We start from the raw sequence: 20561 nt of genomic DNA on the forward strand, positions 1-20561 counted from the left end.
AAAAAATCAGTTAAATGTTTTTCAATTTTCAATAATGAGGGAATTAATTGTTCAAAAAATGTATCAAATTCTCACATTTGAAGATCGTTGCAAAGTGATTCAAGCATAAACCTCGTCGCTTTCCATCTCAGCCTACAAAATAAAATTAACAAGATTCTATAATCAGTACATGAAAATCATCAGTCCAATGAGCCAATCAATAACACATATAACACAACATAAGGAACCAAAAAAAGATAAACATTACCAGGTACTTAATATTGATATATAACACAACATAAGATCTTTGACGGAAGATCGTATTTGGAAGATTCCTGGTTCTTCAATTGCCTCAATTCTTATTTTGTAAGTTCTAGCAACTACAAAAGATAAAAACAAAATTATATAACACTAACTAAACCCTTCAAGACTTAAATTTGAAAGCATACATAGCACAAAAATAGAAAAAATGAAATTGATAAACAAAATTAGAAAGAAGATAAAAAAGTATATATTATACTAATTCAATGTGACCTACGAAAATAGAAAACTCTATCTTGAATACAAGGAACATCCATTAATGGCCCTGCACAAAACCAGAAAGAAATTGAGGAGTAGCAACAACCGTTGACAACGGTGACAACAACAAAATTCTGCTGAATTTTAGAATTAATAAAAATATAAAATGAAAAACAATGGCAGAGCAAAGAAGATAATAGTCGAATGCAGTGATAACATCGTCCGTGAAGCAGGTGTTGCGACCAAATTTGGAGATGCGTTGGTGGAGGAAGCATCTTTGCTCGATCTGAACTGTAGAGGCGAGAATAGCAGCGATGGCTATGGCAGGGTTTGGGCAGTGAGCTTAAGTTTTTCCTAAATCTCTAAGACCTAGTTTTCTCTTAATCTCATCTCTTATGACATTTGGTTTAGAAAACAAAATTATTTTAATAAAAATAATACTAGCTATAACTCTGTTGCCACTCAAAATTTTAAAAGATTATTTTATATTTATTAGTAGTAANAAGTAATGTGAAAAGAAAAATAAAAAAAATCATATGAAACACATTTTGCATTAAATGAAACTATTATTTTATATGAATATAATAGTCACAATATTTTTTTGTGAAGAACTGTTGAACTATGAAAATGTAAAAAATTGTTATATTTATTGAGAACTCTGAATTCTCATTATATCTATATATATGTATGTGGTATCAGATTTAATTTAGGAGGGATTCATGGAAGGCGGACTCGTTTAAGTGTGTGTATGTGTTTTACAAGATTTTGTACATAAATTATTGGATAAAACACTTATATAAACTAAAGACAATTTAATATTACATAAATCATTCAAAATAAAAAAGTTATGTAGATGTCCCATGTATGTTATTATATAAATTGAATTAGCTAAAGTAGAATTACAAATTGTAATAGTAAATCAAATTAGCCTATACCAATTAAGTAAGGTTGAAAGTAAATTGATGTAAGTAGCTTCGATTTACTAAGGGAGTATATTGTTTTGATATCACCCGTAGTAAATCGATACAAGCTATATCGATTTAACCCATGGTTTTCGCACATGGTAAATCGAATTGGGTGAATTCGAATTACTCCATAGTAAATCGATACACCCTAATTCAGTTATATATACGTGCTTCCAATGTAAATCTATGCATCCTAATTCGATTTACATGCAAACTCCCTATATATAGAATTCAAATTCACTTTATTCGAATTATATTTCACCACACTACACCCTACCAAAACCAAAAATCCAGAGAAAGTAAGGCAAGCTATACTACTGTTAGAAGATTGAATCAAATCAGGGAGATATTTTAGGATCACGAGAAATATTAGGAAAAATCAATGTTATCAATTTAGAATATTTCAATAAATAGATCCCTAGCTATCTATAAATTAGAAGAATTGTTGTAAATCAAATATGAATCAGAAAGAAAATAACATTTCCCAATTTTCTCTTATTCTTTCTACCTCCTAATTATTCTTTCTTTTTCCCTTAAACCCTAGATACCATCGTAAGATGGTATCAGAGTGGTGTTAGGGCCTGCGAACTCAGAATTAGATCATCGTTTCTATACTCTCTCAGCCAAATTAGTCAAAACAGAATGTCAACATCTGACGAAGATACCAGTGTTAATACTGGCAATAATTCAAACAAACCCGATGAGCTGACGCTACAGATCGCAAAGTTGCTGCGGAGCAGCCTTGGAATGCAATCTTCGCAAACCAACTCTAACAGTCTATCAATTGGTTTCCAATTGAATGGGGATAAGCAATCGGTGAAAGAGGAAAGAAGGCTCACCTGACAAGGATACCCCCAGCACCAGCAGAAACAGAACCGATATATGAACAATGGGAGCAAGGAGACCAGACCATTTTTACTTGGATCATCCAGAACATCGAAGCAAGTCTAATGAATAATGTCTCTCAATTTCCAACGGCAAAAGCTTTGTGGGATGGCTTGGCAACCACATACGGAAGCGGGACAGATCCGATACAAATCTACGACCTGCATCGACTAGCAAACACGCGAAAGCAAGGACAAGGTACCCTAGAGGATTTCTGGAACAAACTACAAGCCATTTGGATGGAAATAGACAGAAAATAACCAAATCCCATGAAATTCCCAGAAGATATTACGACTTTCAATCGGTTAAAACAGGAACAGAGATTATACCAATTTCTAACTGGTGTAGATGACAAATTTGACACTGTTAGAAGAAATCTATTAAAATAAGAACCTGCTCCTTTAGTAGAATCTGCCTATGCCACTATCCGGAGGGAGGCAGCCCGACTTCAGATTCTGAAGCCTACCACCGATGGCATAGGAGAGGCATCACAAGGAGAGATCGGGACAGGCCTCGCTGCGAAAAACAGAATCGATCAAGGCGGTCAAGGGCGTGGTCGCTCAGACACTGTTGGACGGTGGCCATCATCGCGGGGGAAAGAGAGAGAAGACAAAAGCCATCTTTATTGTACCCACTGCGGAATGAAAAAACACACCAAGGAAACATGCTTCAGAATCGTAGGATATCCAGAATGGTGGGAGGATAGTCACAAGAAATCAAAGAACAAATCTGGTCAACGGAGAGGCGCCACCGCCGTGGGCATCCTAGAGGTTACCAGCAGCAGTGGCACCGGAGAAGAAGAAGGAGAAATCGCAGGACACAGCACGGTAAGGCTTCGGTGGCCGCAACGCAACAAGGTAAGAGAGAAAAAGAGGGCGGTAACGGGCTCTACCAAGATGGGTCATATAATGGCCTTGGTTTAATTGCTGGGAATGGGGCCCATAACCAAGGTCCTATAAAAAAATCAAAAGAGTGGATCTTCGATTGTGGGGCCACCGACACCATGACCTATGAACTCGAGGATTTTGACAGCTTGACCAAGCCCTCAAAGGCCCACATTGAGACTGCTAGTGGCGATTTAATTGAAGTTAAAGGGGGAGGCTCTATTGTTTTTTCAAAAAATTTAAAATTGGAAAAATGCCTCTATGTTCCTGATTTGTCTTCTAAACTGTTATTTGTTAGCTAAGTAACCAAGGAGTTAAATTGTGTGGTACTCATATATTGCAATTTCTGCCTTTTGCAGGACATTATGAAGGAGATCATTGGGCGTGGTACTGAGTGAGATGGGCTTTACTACGTTGATGAAGTAGCACACCAGGGACATGCCATGCTTGCTCACGGAACAGTTACCAGGAAACTTTGGTTATGGCACAGACGTTTGGGACACCCCTCATTTGGGTACCTTAAGATTTTATTTCCTAGTATTTTTTTTTTGAAAAATACTGAAACTATTAAATGTGAGACTTGTATTCGTGCAAAAAATCAGAGTTACTTTTTCTCCAAGCAATACAAGAGTCAATTCTATATTTTCTCTTATCCATTCTGATGTGTGGGGTCCCGCACCGAAGTCCCAAAATAATCCTTTTCAATATTTTGTGTTATTTGTGGATGATTTTTCTCGCATGACTTGGATATATTTTCTGAAACATAAATCTGAAGTTCCTGATCGGTTCTTTGATTTTTACCAAATGATTCATACCCAATTCAATAAAAAAATTCAAATGCTCCGGTCAGATAATGGTGGAGAATTCATAAATCAATCAATGAAAGACTTCTTCCAAAAGAATGGGCTTATCCACCAAACATCCTGTCCAAATATCCCCCAACAAAATGGTGTCGCCGAGAGAAAAAATCGTAAAATTCTTGAGATGACTCGAGCCATGCTTTTTGATGCACAAATGTCAAGTTCTTTTTTGCCTGAAGCTATTGCAATCTCAGCCTACCTTCTCAATCGCCTACCAACTCAGGCCCTCGGCAACACCCCTCCAAATCTTGGCCACTCAGACTAAGATTCCCCCCATTCTTACTTTGCCACCTCGAGTTTTTGGGTGCTTTGTGTTCGTCCATATCACGAAAACAAATAGGAATAAACTCGAACCTTGGCAGAAAAGTGTGTCTTTGTTGGGTATGCTACACACCAAAAGGGGTATCGATGCTACAATCCTGTCACTTATCGCATTCATGTAACAATGGATTGTGATTTCTTAGAGTCTGAATTTTACTACCATCGCCAACATGGCGTTCAGGGGGAAGAATTTAGTGGATCGCCAAGTTGGCTAGATAACCTTTGTTGCCTTGAAACTATTCAAATAGAGCGAGTAGATGGAGCCACCGAGCATACCTTACTCAACGAAGAAAACCACTCAGTACACACAACCAGTGAAAATCCTTCTGAGAATGTTATACAAGAGGTAAGTGAATCCCACTCTGATAATTTACTCCATACTTTTAATGACTAACAATGACAGTATAGCTTTGGAACTTGAAGAATCAGAACGAGAACCCTTTACACTTCTTCCAAGAAGAAACAGAGGTGTTCCACCCAACCGATACTCTCCAGAACATGTCTCCCGCAACTCAAAGTACCCGATAAAGACAACCAGAGAAGGAGTGACAGAGGTTGCAAAGGCCTTTTCTAGCATCCTCCTAACTGAAGACATCCCCAGAACGGTCCAAGAAGCAAGTAAAATGACTGAATGGCAAGAAGCTATGAAGACAAAAATGGAAGCCCTGGAGAAGAACAAAACCTAGGAAAAATGTATTCTACCGGCCGGGAAGAAATCAGTTGGGTGTCGATGGGTATTTGATGAGCGGATAATTTATACGCTTTTTGGCATTGTTTTTATGTAGTTTTTAATATGTTTTAGTCACTTTTTATTATATTTTTATTAGTTTTTAAATAAAAATCACATTTCTAGACTTTACTATGAGTTTGTGTGTTTTTCTATAATTTCAGGTATTTTCTGGCTGAAATTGAGGGAGCTGAGCAAAAATCTTATTCAGGCTGAAAAATGATTGTTGATGTTGTTGGATTCTGACCTCCTTGCACCCGGAATAGATTTTTTGGAGCTACAGGATTCCAATTGGTGCGCTATCAATTGCGTTGGAAAGTAGACATTCAGGGCTTTCCAGCAATATATAATAGTCCATACTTTGTTCAAGGATAGATGACGTAAACTGGCGTTCAATGCCAGTTCCATGTTGCATTCTGGCGTTAAACGCCAGAAACAGGTTACAAGTTGGAGTTAAACGCCAGAAACAGGTTACAACCTGTCGTTTAACTCTAGAAACAGCCTAGGCACGTGTAAAGCTCAAGTCTCAGCCCCAACACACACCAACTGGGCCCCAGAAGTGGATTTCTGCACTATCTATCTTAGTTTACTCATTTTCTGTAAACCTAGGTTACTAGTTTAGTATTTAAACAACTTTTAGAGATTTATTTTGTACCTCATGACATTTTCACGTTTTACATTGTATCTCTAAGGCATGAGTCTCTAAACTCCATTGTTGGGGGTGAGGAGCTCTGCTGTGTCTCGATGAATTAATGCAATTATTTCTGTTTTCTATTCAAACACGCTTGTTTCTATCTAAGATATTCATTCGCACTTCAATATGATGAATGTGATGATCCGTGACACTCATCATCATTCTCAACTTATGAACGCGTGCCTGACAACCACTTCCGTTCTACCTTAGATTGAATGAGTATCTCTTGGATTCCTTAATCAGAGTCTTCGTGGTATAAGCTAGAATCTATTGGCAGCATCCTTGAGAATCCGGAAAGTCTAAATCTTGTCTATGGTATTCCGAGTAGGATTCAGGGATTGGATGACTGTGACGAGCTTCAAACTCACAAGGGTTGGGCGTAGTGACAGACGCAAAAGGATCAATGGATTCTATTCCAACATGAGTGAGAACCGACAGATGATTAGCCGTGCGGTGACAGCGCACCTGGACCATTTTCACTGAGAGGACAGATGGTAGCCATTGACAACGGTGATCCACCAACATACAGCTTGCCATAGGAGAAAACTTGCGTGCGTGAAGAAGATGACAGTAGGAAAGCAGAGATTCAGAAGACAAAGCATCTCCAAAACTCCAACATATTCTCCATTACTGCATAACAAGTATTTAATTCATGCTCTTTTATTTTTCACAATCCAAACTGATAATTATAATTGATATCCTGACTAAGAATTACAAGATAACCATAAATTGCTTCAAGCCAACAATCTCCGTGGGATTCGACTCTTACTCGCGTAAGGTATTACTTGGACGACCCAGTGCACTTGCTGGTTAGTGGTACAAGTTGTGAAAAGTGTGATTTATAATTCGTGCACCAGTATTCACCATTAAATACAAGATAGATGGCACTGTAGAATGTTACAAGGCAAGGCTGGTCGCCAAAGGGTACACACAAACTTATGGCATTGATTATTCAGAAACTTTCTCACCAGTAGCAAAAATTGATACCATCAGAGTCCTCTTCTTAGTAGCCGCAAATAAAGATTGCCCTCTCCACCAATTTGATGTAAAAAATACTTTCCTTCATGGAGAGTTGAAAGAAGAGGTATATATGGAAGCTCCATCAGGATTTTTTGAAGGATTTAAGAAGAATGAAGTGGGTAGATTGAAGAAGGCTCTCTATGGCTTGAAACAATCACCGCGGGCTTGGTTTGGAAGGTTCACAGTTGCCATGAAGGAATACGGGTACAAGCAGAGTAACTCAGATCACACCTTATTCCTGAAAAAGAGAGGGGATTTAATAACATGCATAATAATTTATATGGATAATATAATCATAATAGGGAGTGACAATGAAGAAATTGCAAGGCTAAGGAGGAATCTCTTCACAGAATTTGAAATGAAGGACTTGGGTGGATTAAAGTACTTCTTGGGAATAGAGGTTCTACGCTCCAATAAGGGAATCTTTGTCTCTCCGAGGAAATACATCCTAGACCTCCTTGCAGAGACAGGAATGGTTGACTGTAAACCTGCAGACACTCTTATGCAAGTTAATCATGGCTTGAGACTAGAAGAAGACTCTAAACTGGCAGATAAGGAGCGGTACCAACGCTTAGTTGGAAAACTAATCTACTTGTCACACACCCGACCAGATATAGCCTATACAGTAGGGGTAGTTAGCCAATTTATGCACCAACCACAGGAGAATCATATGGAAGCTGTCATGAGAATAGTCAGGTACTTGAAAGGAACTCCAGGAAGTGGGATCTGGTTCAAAAGAAATGGGCACCTTAACATTGAAGCATACACAGATGCTGATTGGGCCGGTAACCCAAATAATAGAAGATTTACATCAGGCTACTTTACATTGGTGGGAGGTAACTTAGTCACCTGGAGAAGTAAGAAACAGAAGGTTGTTGCCCTCTCAAGTGCTGAAGCAGAATTTTGAGGAATTGCTAAGGGCATAACTGAAATCCTTTGGATTAAGAAACTCATATATGAAATTGGGTTTCCACCTCAATTACCAAGAAAATTAAAATGTGATAATAAAGCAGCAATAAGCATCTCAGAGAATCCTGTACAACATGACAGAACTAAACATGTTAAGGTAGACCGGCACTTTATCAAAGAAAAAATTGAAGAAGGTACTGTGGAACTCCCTTTTATTAGATCAGAAGACCAATTGGCAGATGTCCTTACGAAAGCAGTCTCATGCAGAATTTTGGCCGAAGTTCTTAGCATGTTGAGCATTGGTGGCCCCACTACTCATCTTGAGGAGGAGTGTTAGAAGATTGAATCAAATTAGGGAGATATTTAGCATCACGAGAAATATTAGGAAAAATCAATGTTATCAATTTAGAATATTTCCATAAATAGATCCCTAGCTATCTATAAATTAGAAGAATTGTTGTAAATCAAATATGAATCAGAAAGAAAATAACATTTTCCAATCTCCTCTTATTCTTTCTACCTCCTAATTATTCTTTCTTTTTCCCTAAAACTCTCGATACCATCGTAAGAACTACAAGATTGATACCACAAAAATGGAAGACAACCCAAATCGAATTTATCGGTTGGACTGAGTCGCCCATATTGCTGGTAGTGTGCATGAAGAGGTTAGTAAATAAAATTTAATTTGTTTATTTTTTTTAAGAAATAAATAATTGTTAGTGATATTAAATCATTTAGAACTTGATTATTAGAATTATTAGAATGTCTAAACTTCAAGTAGTAGTTAGAGTATTGATTAAGGGGTAGTAGTGTGTTAGAAGATTGTTAGTGATATTAAACCATTTAGAACTTGAATATGATAATTATTAGAATCTTTAAACCTCGAATAGTAGGTAGAGTATTGATATGGGGGTAGTAGTGTATTAGAAAATTAAAATCACAAATGCATGTTGGATAAGGAGTAACTAAGTATGTTGATGAGTAGATTTAACAGATTTGGTTAGAATTTGTGAGTTTTTATTGTTAGAAGTTTAACGAGGTTAGAAATTTTGTGGAGTTTAATTTAATTTAACTTAATTTAAGTTAATTTGGATTTCAAGTTTTGGATTATGTAGGCAGCAGAAGATTAGCAAGAATCTAGAATGATTTAATTTATTTAAAAAATTGAATCATCAAATGTTAGATTAATGAGGCACTACAATTTTAGTTATATACTAAAGGTTTAACTTTATGCCGTATATATAGTAGGTTAACTATGTTCTATTAGAATTTAATGTAATTCTGGTTAAAGTATTTTTTGATTAAAATTATCCGGTTTAGGTGATAGTTGTTTTCTAAAGTATTATGATTCTAAGAGAATGTTTTCAATGTCATGCAGCCCACCGCTGTATCACGAGCATGAGGAGGCAACATGATATGACGTTAGACAATAGGATCATGTCATACCTGCAGATGACTGGCCTGTCCCATCTCGCGAGGCTCAACGACCACTGGTTTAGGTTGGATGAGCCATTAATGAGTGTATTTGTAGAGAGATAGCGTCTAAAGATGCATCCATTTCATCTGCCATTCGGTGAGTGCACGATTATGCTACAGGAAGTAGCCTACCAGCTAGGACTCCCGATCGACGGACAGTACATCAACGGATATCTGACAGACTTCGAGCGGTACATTGACGGCGGCTGTCCAGTGATGCCAGAGCATCTTAGGCTAGTTTCACTATCCTTTTTCTTTGTTATTAATAGGTTTTATGCACTTTCTTGAGCTATGAGTAAGCAATTGGGTTAGAAATTCATGTATGCTTAGATTCATTTAACCATGATTAATTTGATGTAATTTCATGAGAATTATGCTATAATTACTTGTATGCTAAGAATGATGAGAATTCTCATGACTTTAGCAAGACTTTGATGCATGTATTGGTTGATGATAGGTGAAAGAAAGTATGGAGGAAAGTTGAAGAAGGATCCTGGAAAAGATGAAGAAGAAGCAACGTTGGTGGCCAAGTTGGACCACCAACGTTGCCTCAAATGTTGGAAGAGAGGCAGAGCAATCCTCTGCATGAATTGCTGATGCTCACGTTAAAGGGAGAGTTGGACATCCAATGTTACCCCCAACGTTGTAATAAAATTTCAATTCTGGAGCAAAAGAATTTTTGAGTGACGCGTACGTGTGAAAGAGCAAAATTTCTATATCCACGCGCAAGCGTGAGTCACACGCACACGTGGAATAGCAAAATTGACCATCCACACGTACGTGTGGGTCACACGTATGCGTCACAAAGCGAATGTTGGAGGTCCAACGTTACCTCAAATGCTACTTCCAACGTCCGCGATGCCAAGCCCAGAATTTGGAATTGAAAAACTTGAATTCATGCGTATGCGTCAATAACGCGTGCGCATTGATAGGAAAAATGGCAATGCACGCGTACGCGTGAATCAGCAAAATCACAGCTTTCACGCTCACGCATGGTGCACGCGTACGCGTGGGATAGCAGAACGTTGGCCCTCCAACGTTGAGTCAAACGCCAATGAAAGCAAAATTTATCTGTTTTTTTTTTTGAAAAGCGTTTGAGTCAACGTTGGGCATCAAATGTCAACTCCAACTTGAGCACCAGAACTCTGTAATTCAAATAGATCTCTTCTCAACAGCAAGGGAAACCAATTGGAGCCATTTCAACCCAATTTCATCAAGGCCAAAAGTCCAATTCAGAGATTGAAGATCAATGAAAGAGAGTGTATAAATAGCTTAGAATTTAAGTTAGAGAGGACCTTTTTCCCATATTTTTACTTTCTATTGCACTTTTCAGTTTTCTGTTTTAATTTTCCGAATGTATCTTTCAATCCCAATTTTCATTTTGAGAGCTATGAACGACTAAACCCCTTTATTGGGTTAGGGATCTCTATTATAATTCAATGGATCAATAGTAGTTTTCATCTTCTTCTTCTTTCTTTTCTCTTGATTTTTGTTAGAAAGCTTTCGGTCTTAATTCAATTGGATAGTTGTCTTGAGAGAGAAGCTATCCATAATTAGAATTCTTCGGATCCTTGAGAGAAGGATGAAGAATTCATGCTATAATTGCTTTCTCACATTGGATTAGATTGAGGGTTGGATGGATATAGTGACATGTAATCCTACCAATACTTTGATCTATGAATTTGTGTGGTATAGTCAGTGACCGAACTTCAACTATTCCCATGAGCAATTAAATCAAGACATTGGGCAATTGTTCATGCTTAGAGAGATTGGTAAGCCAAGACATTGGTATCCAATCATCTAAGATTGCCAAGCAATGTCAGTGAATGCATTGATTGAGGAAGAGATGAAAATGATTTGATCCGGAGAGTCCAATATCTCCCAAAACCCAATGAATTCCCATTTCTGATCTACCCATTTTGTTTATATTCTGCATCTTTAATTTCATGCTTAATCCCCATTCCCATTTTATTTCATGCAATTTAAGTTCCTGCTCTAAATTTCCTGCAATTTAATTTCTGTTCCTTTAATTTCTTGCAATTTAAGTTTCCCGCCAACTTTACATTCTGCAATCTCAACCCAATTTTGATTTCGCTCAACTAGCGTAATTCTCCAATTAACATTGCTCAATCTACCAATCCCTTTGGGATTCAACCTCACTCTACAGTGAGTTTTTACTTGACGACAATCTGGTGCACTTCCCGGAAGGAAATTGTTGAGAGACGGTTTCCGGGTGAATCAAGTTTATGGTGCCGTTGCCGGGGATTGGTTTTGTATTGACAATGACTAACTTGGAGGATAACTAGATTGAGCACTTTTGTTTTCATTTGATTTATTGAATTTTACTTTCAGTTGTTCATTTTTGTTCTCTGTAATTTTTTTTAGTTATTTCTCTTTAATTTCTCTTACTTCTTTGCTTTCCTGCAATACTAACTCACTGACTCACTAACTGTTTGATTAATTGCCTCAATTGCTCTAATCACACTTTTTTATTAATTGTGAATTCTTGCTGGTTGCTGCTTGTTGTGCTACTTGTATGATAGGTAGAAGAGAGGTTTCAACCTCGTTTGATAGTGAACCGGAAAGAACCTTCTTGAGATTAAGAAGGGAAGCAAAAGAAAAGAGGGTTGTTGGTGCAGAAGAAGAGGAGAAAGACTTGGATATAACCATGGAGGATGATATGGAAAACCATCATGAAGGAGAGGTTAACAATCATGCCAGAAGAGGTGGAGCCAACCCTGCTGGACAAGAGAGGAGAGTTTTGGGATCATACATCAATCCAAACCCAGGAAATTGTGGTAGCAGCATTCAAAATCCAACCATCCATGCTAATAATTTCGAATTGAAGCCTCAGCTCATAACTCTTGTGCAAAACAACTGTTCTTTTGGAGGAAGTGCCCAAGAGGATCCTAATGAGCATGTCACTAAATTCTAAAGGATATGTGACATAGTTAAATCTAATGGTGTTCATCCTGATACTTATAGATTGCTACTATTTCCATTTTCTTTGAGGGACAAAGCATCAAAATGGCTAGAATCATTCCCCAAGGAAAGCTTGACAACCTGGGAAGATGTAATAAATAGATTCTTAACAAGGTTCTACCCTCCACAGAAAGTAAACAGGCTAAGAATTGAAGTGCAGACATTCAGACAGTAGGATGGTGAGACTCTTTATAAAGCCTGGGAGAGATTCAAAGATTTGACAAGGAAATGCCCCCCTGATATGTTTAATGAGTGGGTGCAAATCCATATCTTTTATGAAGGGATGAGTTATGAATCAAAGAAGGTTGTAGACCACTCATCTGGAGGTTCCCTAAACAAGAAGAAGACCATTGAAGAAGCCATTGATGTTATAGAGATAGTGGCTGACAATGAGTATTTTTATGCCTCAGACAGGAGCAACAACAGAAGAGTCTTAGAATTAAACCATATGGATGCAATCCAGGCCCAGAATAAGATGATCACCAAGTAACTGGCTGAATTGACCAAGCAAATGGAGAAGAATCAGGCTGCAACTATCCACACTCAATCATCACCTCAAGAAGAGTTGGACACAGAAGAAAGAGTTAACTGGGAGGAAGCTAATTACCTTGGAAATTCATCTAGGCAAGCTAATGATCCATATTCTAAAACCTATAACTCTGGTTGGAGGAACCACCCAAACTTTGGGTGGGAAAACTAACAAAACCAAGGCCAAGACCACCGATCCCATAATCCGAACCAGTATAACAACTCCACCCACCTAAACTCCAACCAAAAACTATACCAGACCACACAAAACACTTACTCACAGCCACTATACCAAAGCCACAATAACCACTCTCAACACCCCAATTCCAACCAACCATCACCACATGATGATGACAGGATAGCTAAAATGGAAGCCATGCTTGCATTCCTTAGCAAGGAATGTGAAGACATGAAGAAATTCAGGAAAAAGTGAGAGGTAGTAAAAAAAGCCTAGGGGAGGTTCTTAAGAATCTCGAATCTCAGGTAGGACATCTTTCACATAAATTTTCCAAGCCCACCGACAGCTTTCCAAGTGATACTGAAAAGAACCCAAGAGGAGAGACCAAGAAAGTAAGGTGGGAAGAATGCAAGTCAATCAATCTAAGCAGTGAAGAAGCTCTGAAGGAAGAATGCTCGAGACACTCAGAGCATGATGAAGGAGAGTCAAGGAAGAATATAAGGGAGATAGAAGAAATGGCTAGCCCTGAACAGAGGAAGAAACTAAAAGAGAAAGAATCCCTCAAGCATTTTGTGCCACAAGTACCATTTCCCCAGAAACTCAGGGGAAGTGAGAAAGACAGGTCATATTCAAGATTCCTAGACATGTTTGCATCTCTCAGTGTCAACATCCCCTTCATCAAAATTCTCCAACAGATGCCCACATACATTAAGTGCATGAAAGAACTGCTGACCAAGAAAGGAACCTTGAAAGGGGGACAAACAGTGACAATGAATAAAGAATGCAGTGCCCTCATCAAGAAGGATGTACTCCTAAAGAAAAAGGATCCAGGGAGCTTTCATATTCCATGTGTCATAGGAGAGACAAAAATTGACAGGGAATTTTGTGATCTAGGGGCTAGCATAAATGTGATGCCTCTATCCCTTATGAAGAAGTTGCAAACAATGAGTTGAGATCCACAGATGTAATCATCCAATTGGCAGATAAAACTCATAAGCAGGCCGAAGGAGTAGTCGAAAATGTATTGGTGAAAGTAGGAAACTACTTCCTCCTACTGACTTTGTTGTTCTGGACATGGAGGAAAGTTACCTCCATCCCATTATTCTGGGGAGATCATTTCTAGCTACTGGTCGAGCACTCATTGATGTAGAACAAGGAGAGTTGATACTAAGAATACATAATGAGCAGCTCACTTTCCAGGCCTTCAAGCCCGTGCATGAATCTGAGCAAGAGAGTAAGAAATTAAAGAAAGAATACAGTGAGAGCTCTCTGAAGGAAAACAACAATGAAACACCAGGCAAGCATCTGGAGCTTTCCTTGATGGATAAACAAGAAGCTCAAGAGATGAAGCAACCAATGGAGTTCAAGGAAGAGCCGAAGCCACAAGAATTAGGAAGAGCAGCTAACAAGGATCTCCCTAACACAAGAGTCAATGGAGAACTAATGGAAGAAGAGAAAAGAGTTGTGAAGAAATTTCCAAGGGATGGAGAAACAAGAAGGTTCCTACAGAAGGTTTCTCCCCTGGAGACAAGGTGATATCAATCCACCATCCACAAATTCCACCCCATCTTCCAACCATTCCATCTCAGTTACCTAAAGTGTTCACAATCAGAAAGGTCCTTTCCCTGGAGCATTTGGAAATTGTCAAGGAATCAAATAGGGACAGTTTCACAGTGAGAGGAGAGGATCTCAGGCACTACAATCCACCCTAACAAGTAAACCAACCGTCAAGCTAATGACGATAAAAGAGCGCTTGTTGGGAGGCAACCCAACCAAAGATAGTTCTCTTTCCCTAGTTAAATTCAATAAAAGAGTTAAGTAGATTCTCTGTATTGCAAGGAGCTAAGTTTGGTGTTGCACACCAAAGAAATTTAAGGGTGAATGTGTAGTTCTAAGTTTGGTGTTCCACCACAGAGTTCATTAAGAACACATTGCACCCTCAGCATAGCTAGTTATCAACTCCAAACAGTCAGAGAAATTACTCAAAAGTTGTTTGTTTTCTAGTTTCTAGTTTGTTATCTAGTTCATAATTTACTTTCTTAAATAAAAGTACTTGATGTTTTCTGCATAAGACTCAACTTGCTGCATAAGGTAAGAAACTAAGTTTGGTGTTCACACACCAATCTAAGTTCAAAAGCCTACAAACATACATGCATGCTAATAATCTCTCAAGTGCTTGGGGAACAAGCAACTTCCAATAACTTTGCAGGAATTCAATAAACCTCTTGGAAGGAATATACACCATCAGTTAAGAAGGAAAAGAAGGACACAAAAGCAAAAGATGGTGATGACAGAGAGGAAGCAACTGGACTTCAAGAGGTTGTATTGTTGCTTAACTATTTCTACTTTGGAATGTGTAAATTGGAAGTCTGAATGTGCCCCTGTTGATAGTTAACAGTTAGTTAAGTCATTTTACATGCCATTATGTTTAATCTTTGCAATAAGTGTGCTAGCCTGGATATGTGGGTTTTCACTTTCACTAGTGTTAAATGCTTGTTTGTCCCCTGAGTCTTTTCAATCTAAATAAAAGAAATGTTTGAACAAGAAGTGGAATAGTTCCTTTTTAGCAAGAAATGAAATAACAGTAAGTGGTGGTATATGTGTTTGATTGTGTAGTAGCTCACTTATAATGAATAAAAGGATAGACTGTTCCCCTTTTAGTATAAATTAGCATGCTGTCTATGAATCTTAGCAAATAAAAGTCCTTGGAGGAAAGAAAAACAAGTAAAAAAAGAAAGAAAAAGAAAAGCCAAAAGTGGCAACAAAAATAGAAGAAAACAAAGAATAAGGCTAGACACCAATAGCTTGGACCTTAGGATATATGCCTGTGGTATCTTTGTACTAGGATCTACTTGGATGATTAGGTTCTATGAAGTACTTTAACACTTGGTAACTTGGGTTAACTAACCCGGGATTATCAACCAAAAGTCCACTATCAAGAGCAACCTAGTTACAAGGCATTTAGTGACCCAAAGAGATGCTGGGCATCAATGTCTTGAGAAGAATTGTGAGTAAAGTATCTGTAGTGAATATGTGTTGAGTACAAATAAGCTAAAAAACTACTACAACACATGACACTGAGCTAAAGTTTACAAAAAAAGAAAATAAAGAAAAGCAATTACCAAGAATAAGTGAATAATAAGAGGTCATAGCAGTGTGTTAATTGAAGCTTCAAGGAGACAGTCTATGCCTAAGGATCAATAAGAAGTGAGTTATTGTATTTTTTGCATAAAACCCCATGAACTAATAATAATGACTTGCTGATATGAACATCACCTTCTGTTTCATTCTTTCTTCTTAATAATTCAGTACTTGCTTAGGGACAAGCAAGATTTAAGTTTGGTGTTGTGATGCCAGAGCATCTTAGGCTAGTTTCACTATCCTTTTTCTTTGTTTTTAATAGGTTTTACGCACTTTCTTGAGCTATAAGTAAGCAATTGGGTTAGAAATTCATGTATGCCTAGATTCATTCAACCATGATTAATTTGATGCAATTTTATGAGAATTATGCTATAATTACTTGTATGCTAAGAATGATGAGAATTATCATGACTTTAGCAAGACTTTGATGCATGTATTGGTTGATGATAGGTGAAAGAAAGCATGGAGAAAAGTTGAAGAAGGAGCCTGGAAAAGATGAAGAAGAAGCAACGTTGGAAGAGAGGCAGAGCAATCCTCTGCATGAATTACTGATGCTCACGTTGGAGGGAGCGTTGGACATCCAACGTTACCCCCAATGTTGTAATAAAATTTCAATTCTGGAGCAAAATAATTTTTGAGCGACGCGTATGTGTCTATGACGCGTACGCGTGAAAGAGCAAAATTTCTATATCCACACAAGCGTCAGTCACGCGCACGCGTGGAATGGAAAAATTGACCATCCACGCGTACGTGTGGGTCATGCGTACGCATCACAAAGTGAACGTTGGAGGTCCAACGTTGCCTCAAACGCTACCTCCAACGTCCGCGATGCCAAGCCCAGAATTTGGAATTGAAAAACTTGAATTCACGCGTATGCATCAGTGACGCGTGCGCGTCGATGGGAAAAATGGCAATGCACGCGTAAGCGTGGTGTACGCGCACGCGTGAATAAGTAAAATCACAGCTTTCACGCTCACGCATGGTGCACGCGTACGTGTGGGATAGTAGAACGTTGGCCCTCCAAAGTTGAGTCAAACGCCAATGACAGCAAAATTTATCTTTTTTTTTAAGCGTTTGAGTCAACGTTGGGCATCAAACGTCAACTCCAACTTGAGCACCAGAACTCTGTAATTCAAATAGATCTCTTCTCAACAGCAAGGGAAACCAATTGGAGCCATTTCAACCCAATTCCATCAAGGCCAAAAGCCCAATTTAGAGATTGCAGATCAATGGAAGAGAATGTATAAATAGCTTAGAATTTAAGTTAGAGAGGACCTTTTTCCCATATTTTTACTTTCTATTGCACTTTTTAGTTTTCTGTTTTAATTTTCCGAATGTATCTTTCAATTCCAATTTCCATTTTGAGAGCTATGAACAACTAAACCCCTTTCATTGGGTTAGGGAGCTCTATTGTAATTCAATGGATCAATAGTAGTTTTCATCTTCTTCTTCTTTCTTTTCTCTTGACTTTTGTTAGAAAGCTTTCGGTCTTAATTCAATTGGATAGTTGTCTTGAGAGAAAAGCTATCCATAATTGGAATTTTTCGGATCCTTGAGAGAGGGATAAAGAATTCATGCTAGAATTTCTTTCTCACATTGGATTAGATTGGGGGTTGGATGGATATAGTGTCATGTAATCCTACCAATACTTTGATCTATGAATTTGTGTGGTATAGTCAGTGAGCGAACTTCAACTCTTCCCATGAGCAATTAAATCAAGACATTGGGCAATTGTTCATGCTTAGAGAGATTCGTGAGCCAAGACATTGGGATCCAATCATCTAAGATTGTCAAGCAATGTCAATGAATACATTGATTGAGGAAGAGATGAAAATGATTTGATCCGGAGAGTTCAATATCTCCCAAAACCCAATGAATTCCCATTTCTGATCTACCGATTCTGTTTATATTCTGCATCTTTAATTTCATGCTTAATCCCCATTCCCATTTAATTTCATGCAATTTAAGTTCCTGCTCTAAATTTCCTGCAATTTAATTTCTGTTCCTTTAATTTCTTGCAATTTAAGTTTCCCGTCAACTTTACATTCCGCAATCTCAACCCAATTTTGATTTCGCTCAACTAGCATAATTCTCCAATTAACATTGCTCAATCTACTAATCCCTGTGGGATTCGACCTCACTCTACAATGAGTTTTTACTTGACGACAATCCGGTGCACTTGCCAAAAGGAAATTGTTGAGAGACGGTTTCCGGGTGAATCATCCAGCATGGGTTTGGTTCGAGGAGTTGTTGGGTGTGTTGCCGCTACCGGACTGTATCGACAAGTTCACTGTGAAGTGCATTTGGATGCAGGAGACATTCAGTGACCTTCCTAAGGGCACAGATGAGGAGACAGTTAGAAGGTACGCGAGAGCGTACATCATGATGCTATTATCGACATAGCTCTTTGGTGACAAGTCGGGTACACGCATGCATATCAGGTGGCTACCATACGTAGCGAGGTTAGAGGACATGGGCAGATATAGCTGGGGATCTGTTGCTCTGCCGTGGTTATATAGGTGCCAATGCCGTGTAACCAACAAGTATGTGGTTAAGTTGGCAGGTCCGCTGTAGCTCCTCCAGTAATGGATCTTCTGACGGTTCCCAGATTTTAGGCCCGATGGGATTGATGCCTTTCACTGGCCCTTGGCAATGAGGTACTCAAATGATTGCTAGTTATTTTTCGTGTTGTTGTTTTTCGTTTTTTTTGTCACTTGTTGATAACATATCTTGGGTGGCAGGTGGTCAAGATATCAGTCGACATGAGCGAGAAGGAACCTCTAGTCGCGCACTATAGATTGACGATAGATTTACTTCATCCTGGCAATGTGAGATTCAGACATTTTAGTATTTTATTCTTCAGTTATTTTGTGTTGTTACTAGTCATGAAGCCTTATTTTGGACCCAATTTCCCTTTCTAGTTTGCTTGGATGCCGTACAACTCGCCGAATGTCATACAGGTAACGTATCCCAAAATACTAGAGCCACAACACACAACAATATGGAGGTTTGTAATGGCATTGATCTAATTTGCTGTCTTAGAGTGGTATCAAGTAGATCGGGTTCTACCACAGTTTGGAGGAGTACTACATCGGTCGTGATGCGCGCTAAACATCAATTTCTTGATGTCAAAGGACGGCAGAGGCAGCGATCGGTGGTTTCCCACTATCTTACAGTGTTGGCACACTCATTGGTCTAACAGGGCACAACATGTCTTACGGCTTGATGTTGTTCCTGATCCTAGACCCTCTCATGCGTATTTAGAGTGGTGGGATTAGTATGGTAGGTGGTTCTTGTCGCTTGAGCTATTTTTCGAAGACCCCAGAGCAGACACAATCTTTGCCAAGGCATTGCAAAGAGGTCCAGGACAGACTCCATAGATGGATCAGGTGCCTGATGTTCTGGACAACTGCCATGTTGAGCAGAGACATCGTGTTGGGACACGTTCCAATCAGCGTGAGTGGAGGTGGCTTGATGATGCCATCAATGCATTGGATGGGAAGGGTCGAGGTAGTAGAGGAGCTAGGGGTGGTTGTCGAGGAGCCAAAGGTGGTGTTCGAGGTAGAGCATGACGTGGAGGGAGAGGCGGGGAGGATGAGGGTAGTGGTGGTGACGGTGTAGATGATAGTTGGGATGACGGAGGTGATGGAGGTGGTGGTGGAAGATATGACATAGGTGATAGTGGTGGACATGACGGTGGTATGAGTGGAGGTGGTGGACGTGATGGTGGGATGGGTGACGATAGTGGAGTTGCTGATGGTGGTTGTTGGGGAGAAGGTGTTGGTGGTCGTGGTGGTGATGGAGATGGTGGTTATAGTGGCGGTGGATATAATAGTTTTGGTGGTGGATCATTATGCGATGTTGGAGGTGGCGAAGATGCCGGTTGAGGGTTTGGTGATTACTTTGTTGGGTGTCCTAGTAGTGACATGGCGATGCACGATAGTTTGGTGTGGATGAGCCCAGGTGAGATGCTATCCAACTTGCTTGACAGTAAGGGCCTTGATGCGAAGTACGGAGGTCATGGTTTCTTGAGGAAATTAGTGATAAACCACTATTTTATAGTCTATCTTGTGTTTAATTGAGTGGTTTCATCAAGTCTTTGCACACTTATTCATACTAATTGCATTGTTTTACATTTTCCTTTCTAATCTTGTGATATGATTGAAAACATGTTTCTTTGGTCTTAAATTTCCTATGTTTAATCCTCTCTTATTACCATTCGATGTTGTGATATGTTTGTTAAGTGATTTCAGGATTTATAGGGCAGGAATGGTTTAGAGGATGGAAAGGAAGCATGCAAAAATGGAAGGAATACAAGAAGTTGAAGAAATTACTAAGCTGTCCAGCCTGACTTTCTCGCACTCAAATGGTCATAACTTGAGCTACAGAAGTCCAAATGATGCGGTTTTAGTTGCGTTAGAAAGCTAACGTCCGGGGCTTCGAAATGATATATAATTTGCTATAGTGGCTTGGTGCACGAAAATTACTTCACA

General features: G+C 38.9%; 1 protein-coding gene across 1 annotated transcript; it reads left to right on the top strand.

Moving 5' to 3' along the window:
• Positions 19449-19955, top strand: LOC107632857 (glycine-rich cell wall structural protein 1.0-like). Its single transcript, XM_016336498.1, has 2 exons — positions 19449-19629; positions 19711-19955. The coding sequence occupies exons 1-2, from the start codon at positions 19449-19451 to the stop codon at positions 19953-19955; spliced, it is 426 nt and encodes a 141-aa protein (XP_016191984.1).

Source organism: Arachis ipaensis, chromosome B03 (genome assembly GCF_000816755.2).
Source record: "Arachis ipaensis cultivar K30076 chromosome B03, Araip1.1, whole genome shotgun sequence".
In the NCBI taxonomy this organism is placed as follows: domain Eukaryota; kingdom Viridiplantae; phylum Streptophyta; class Magnoliopsida; order Fabales; family Fabaceae; genus Arachis; species Arachis ipaensis.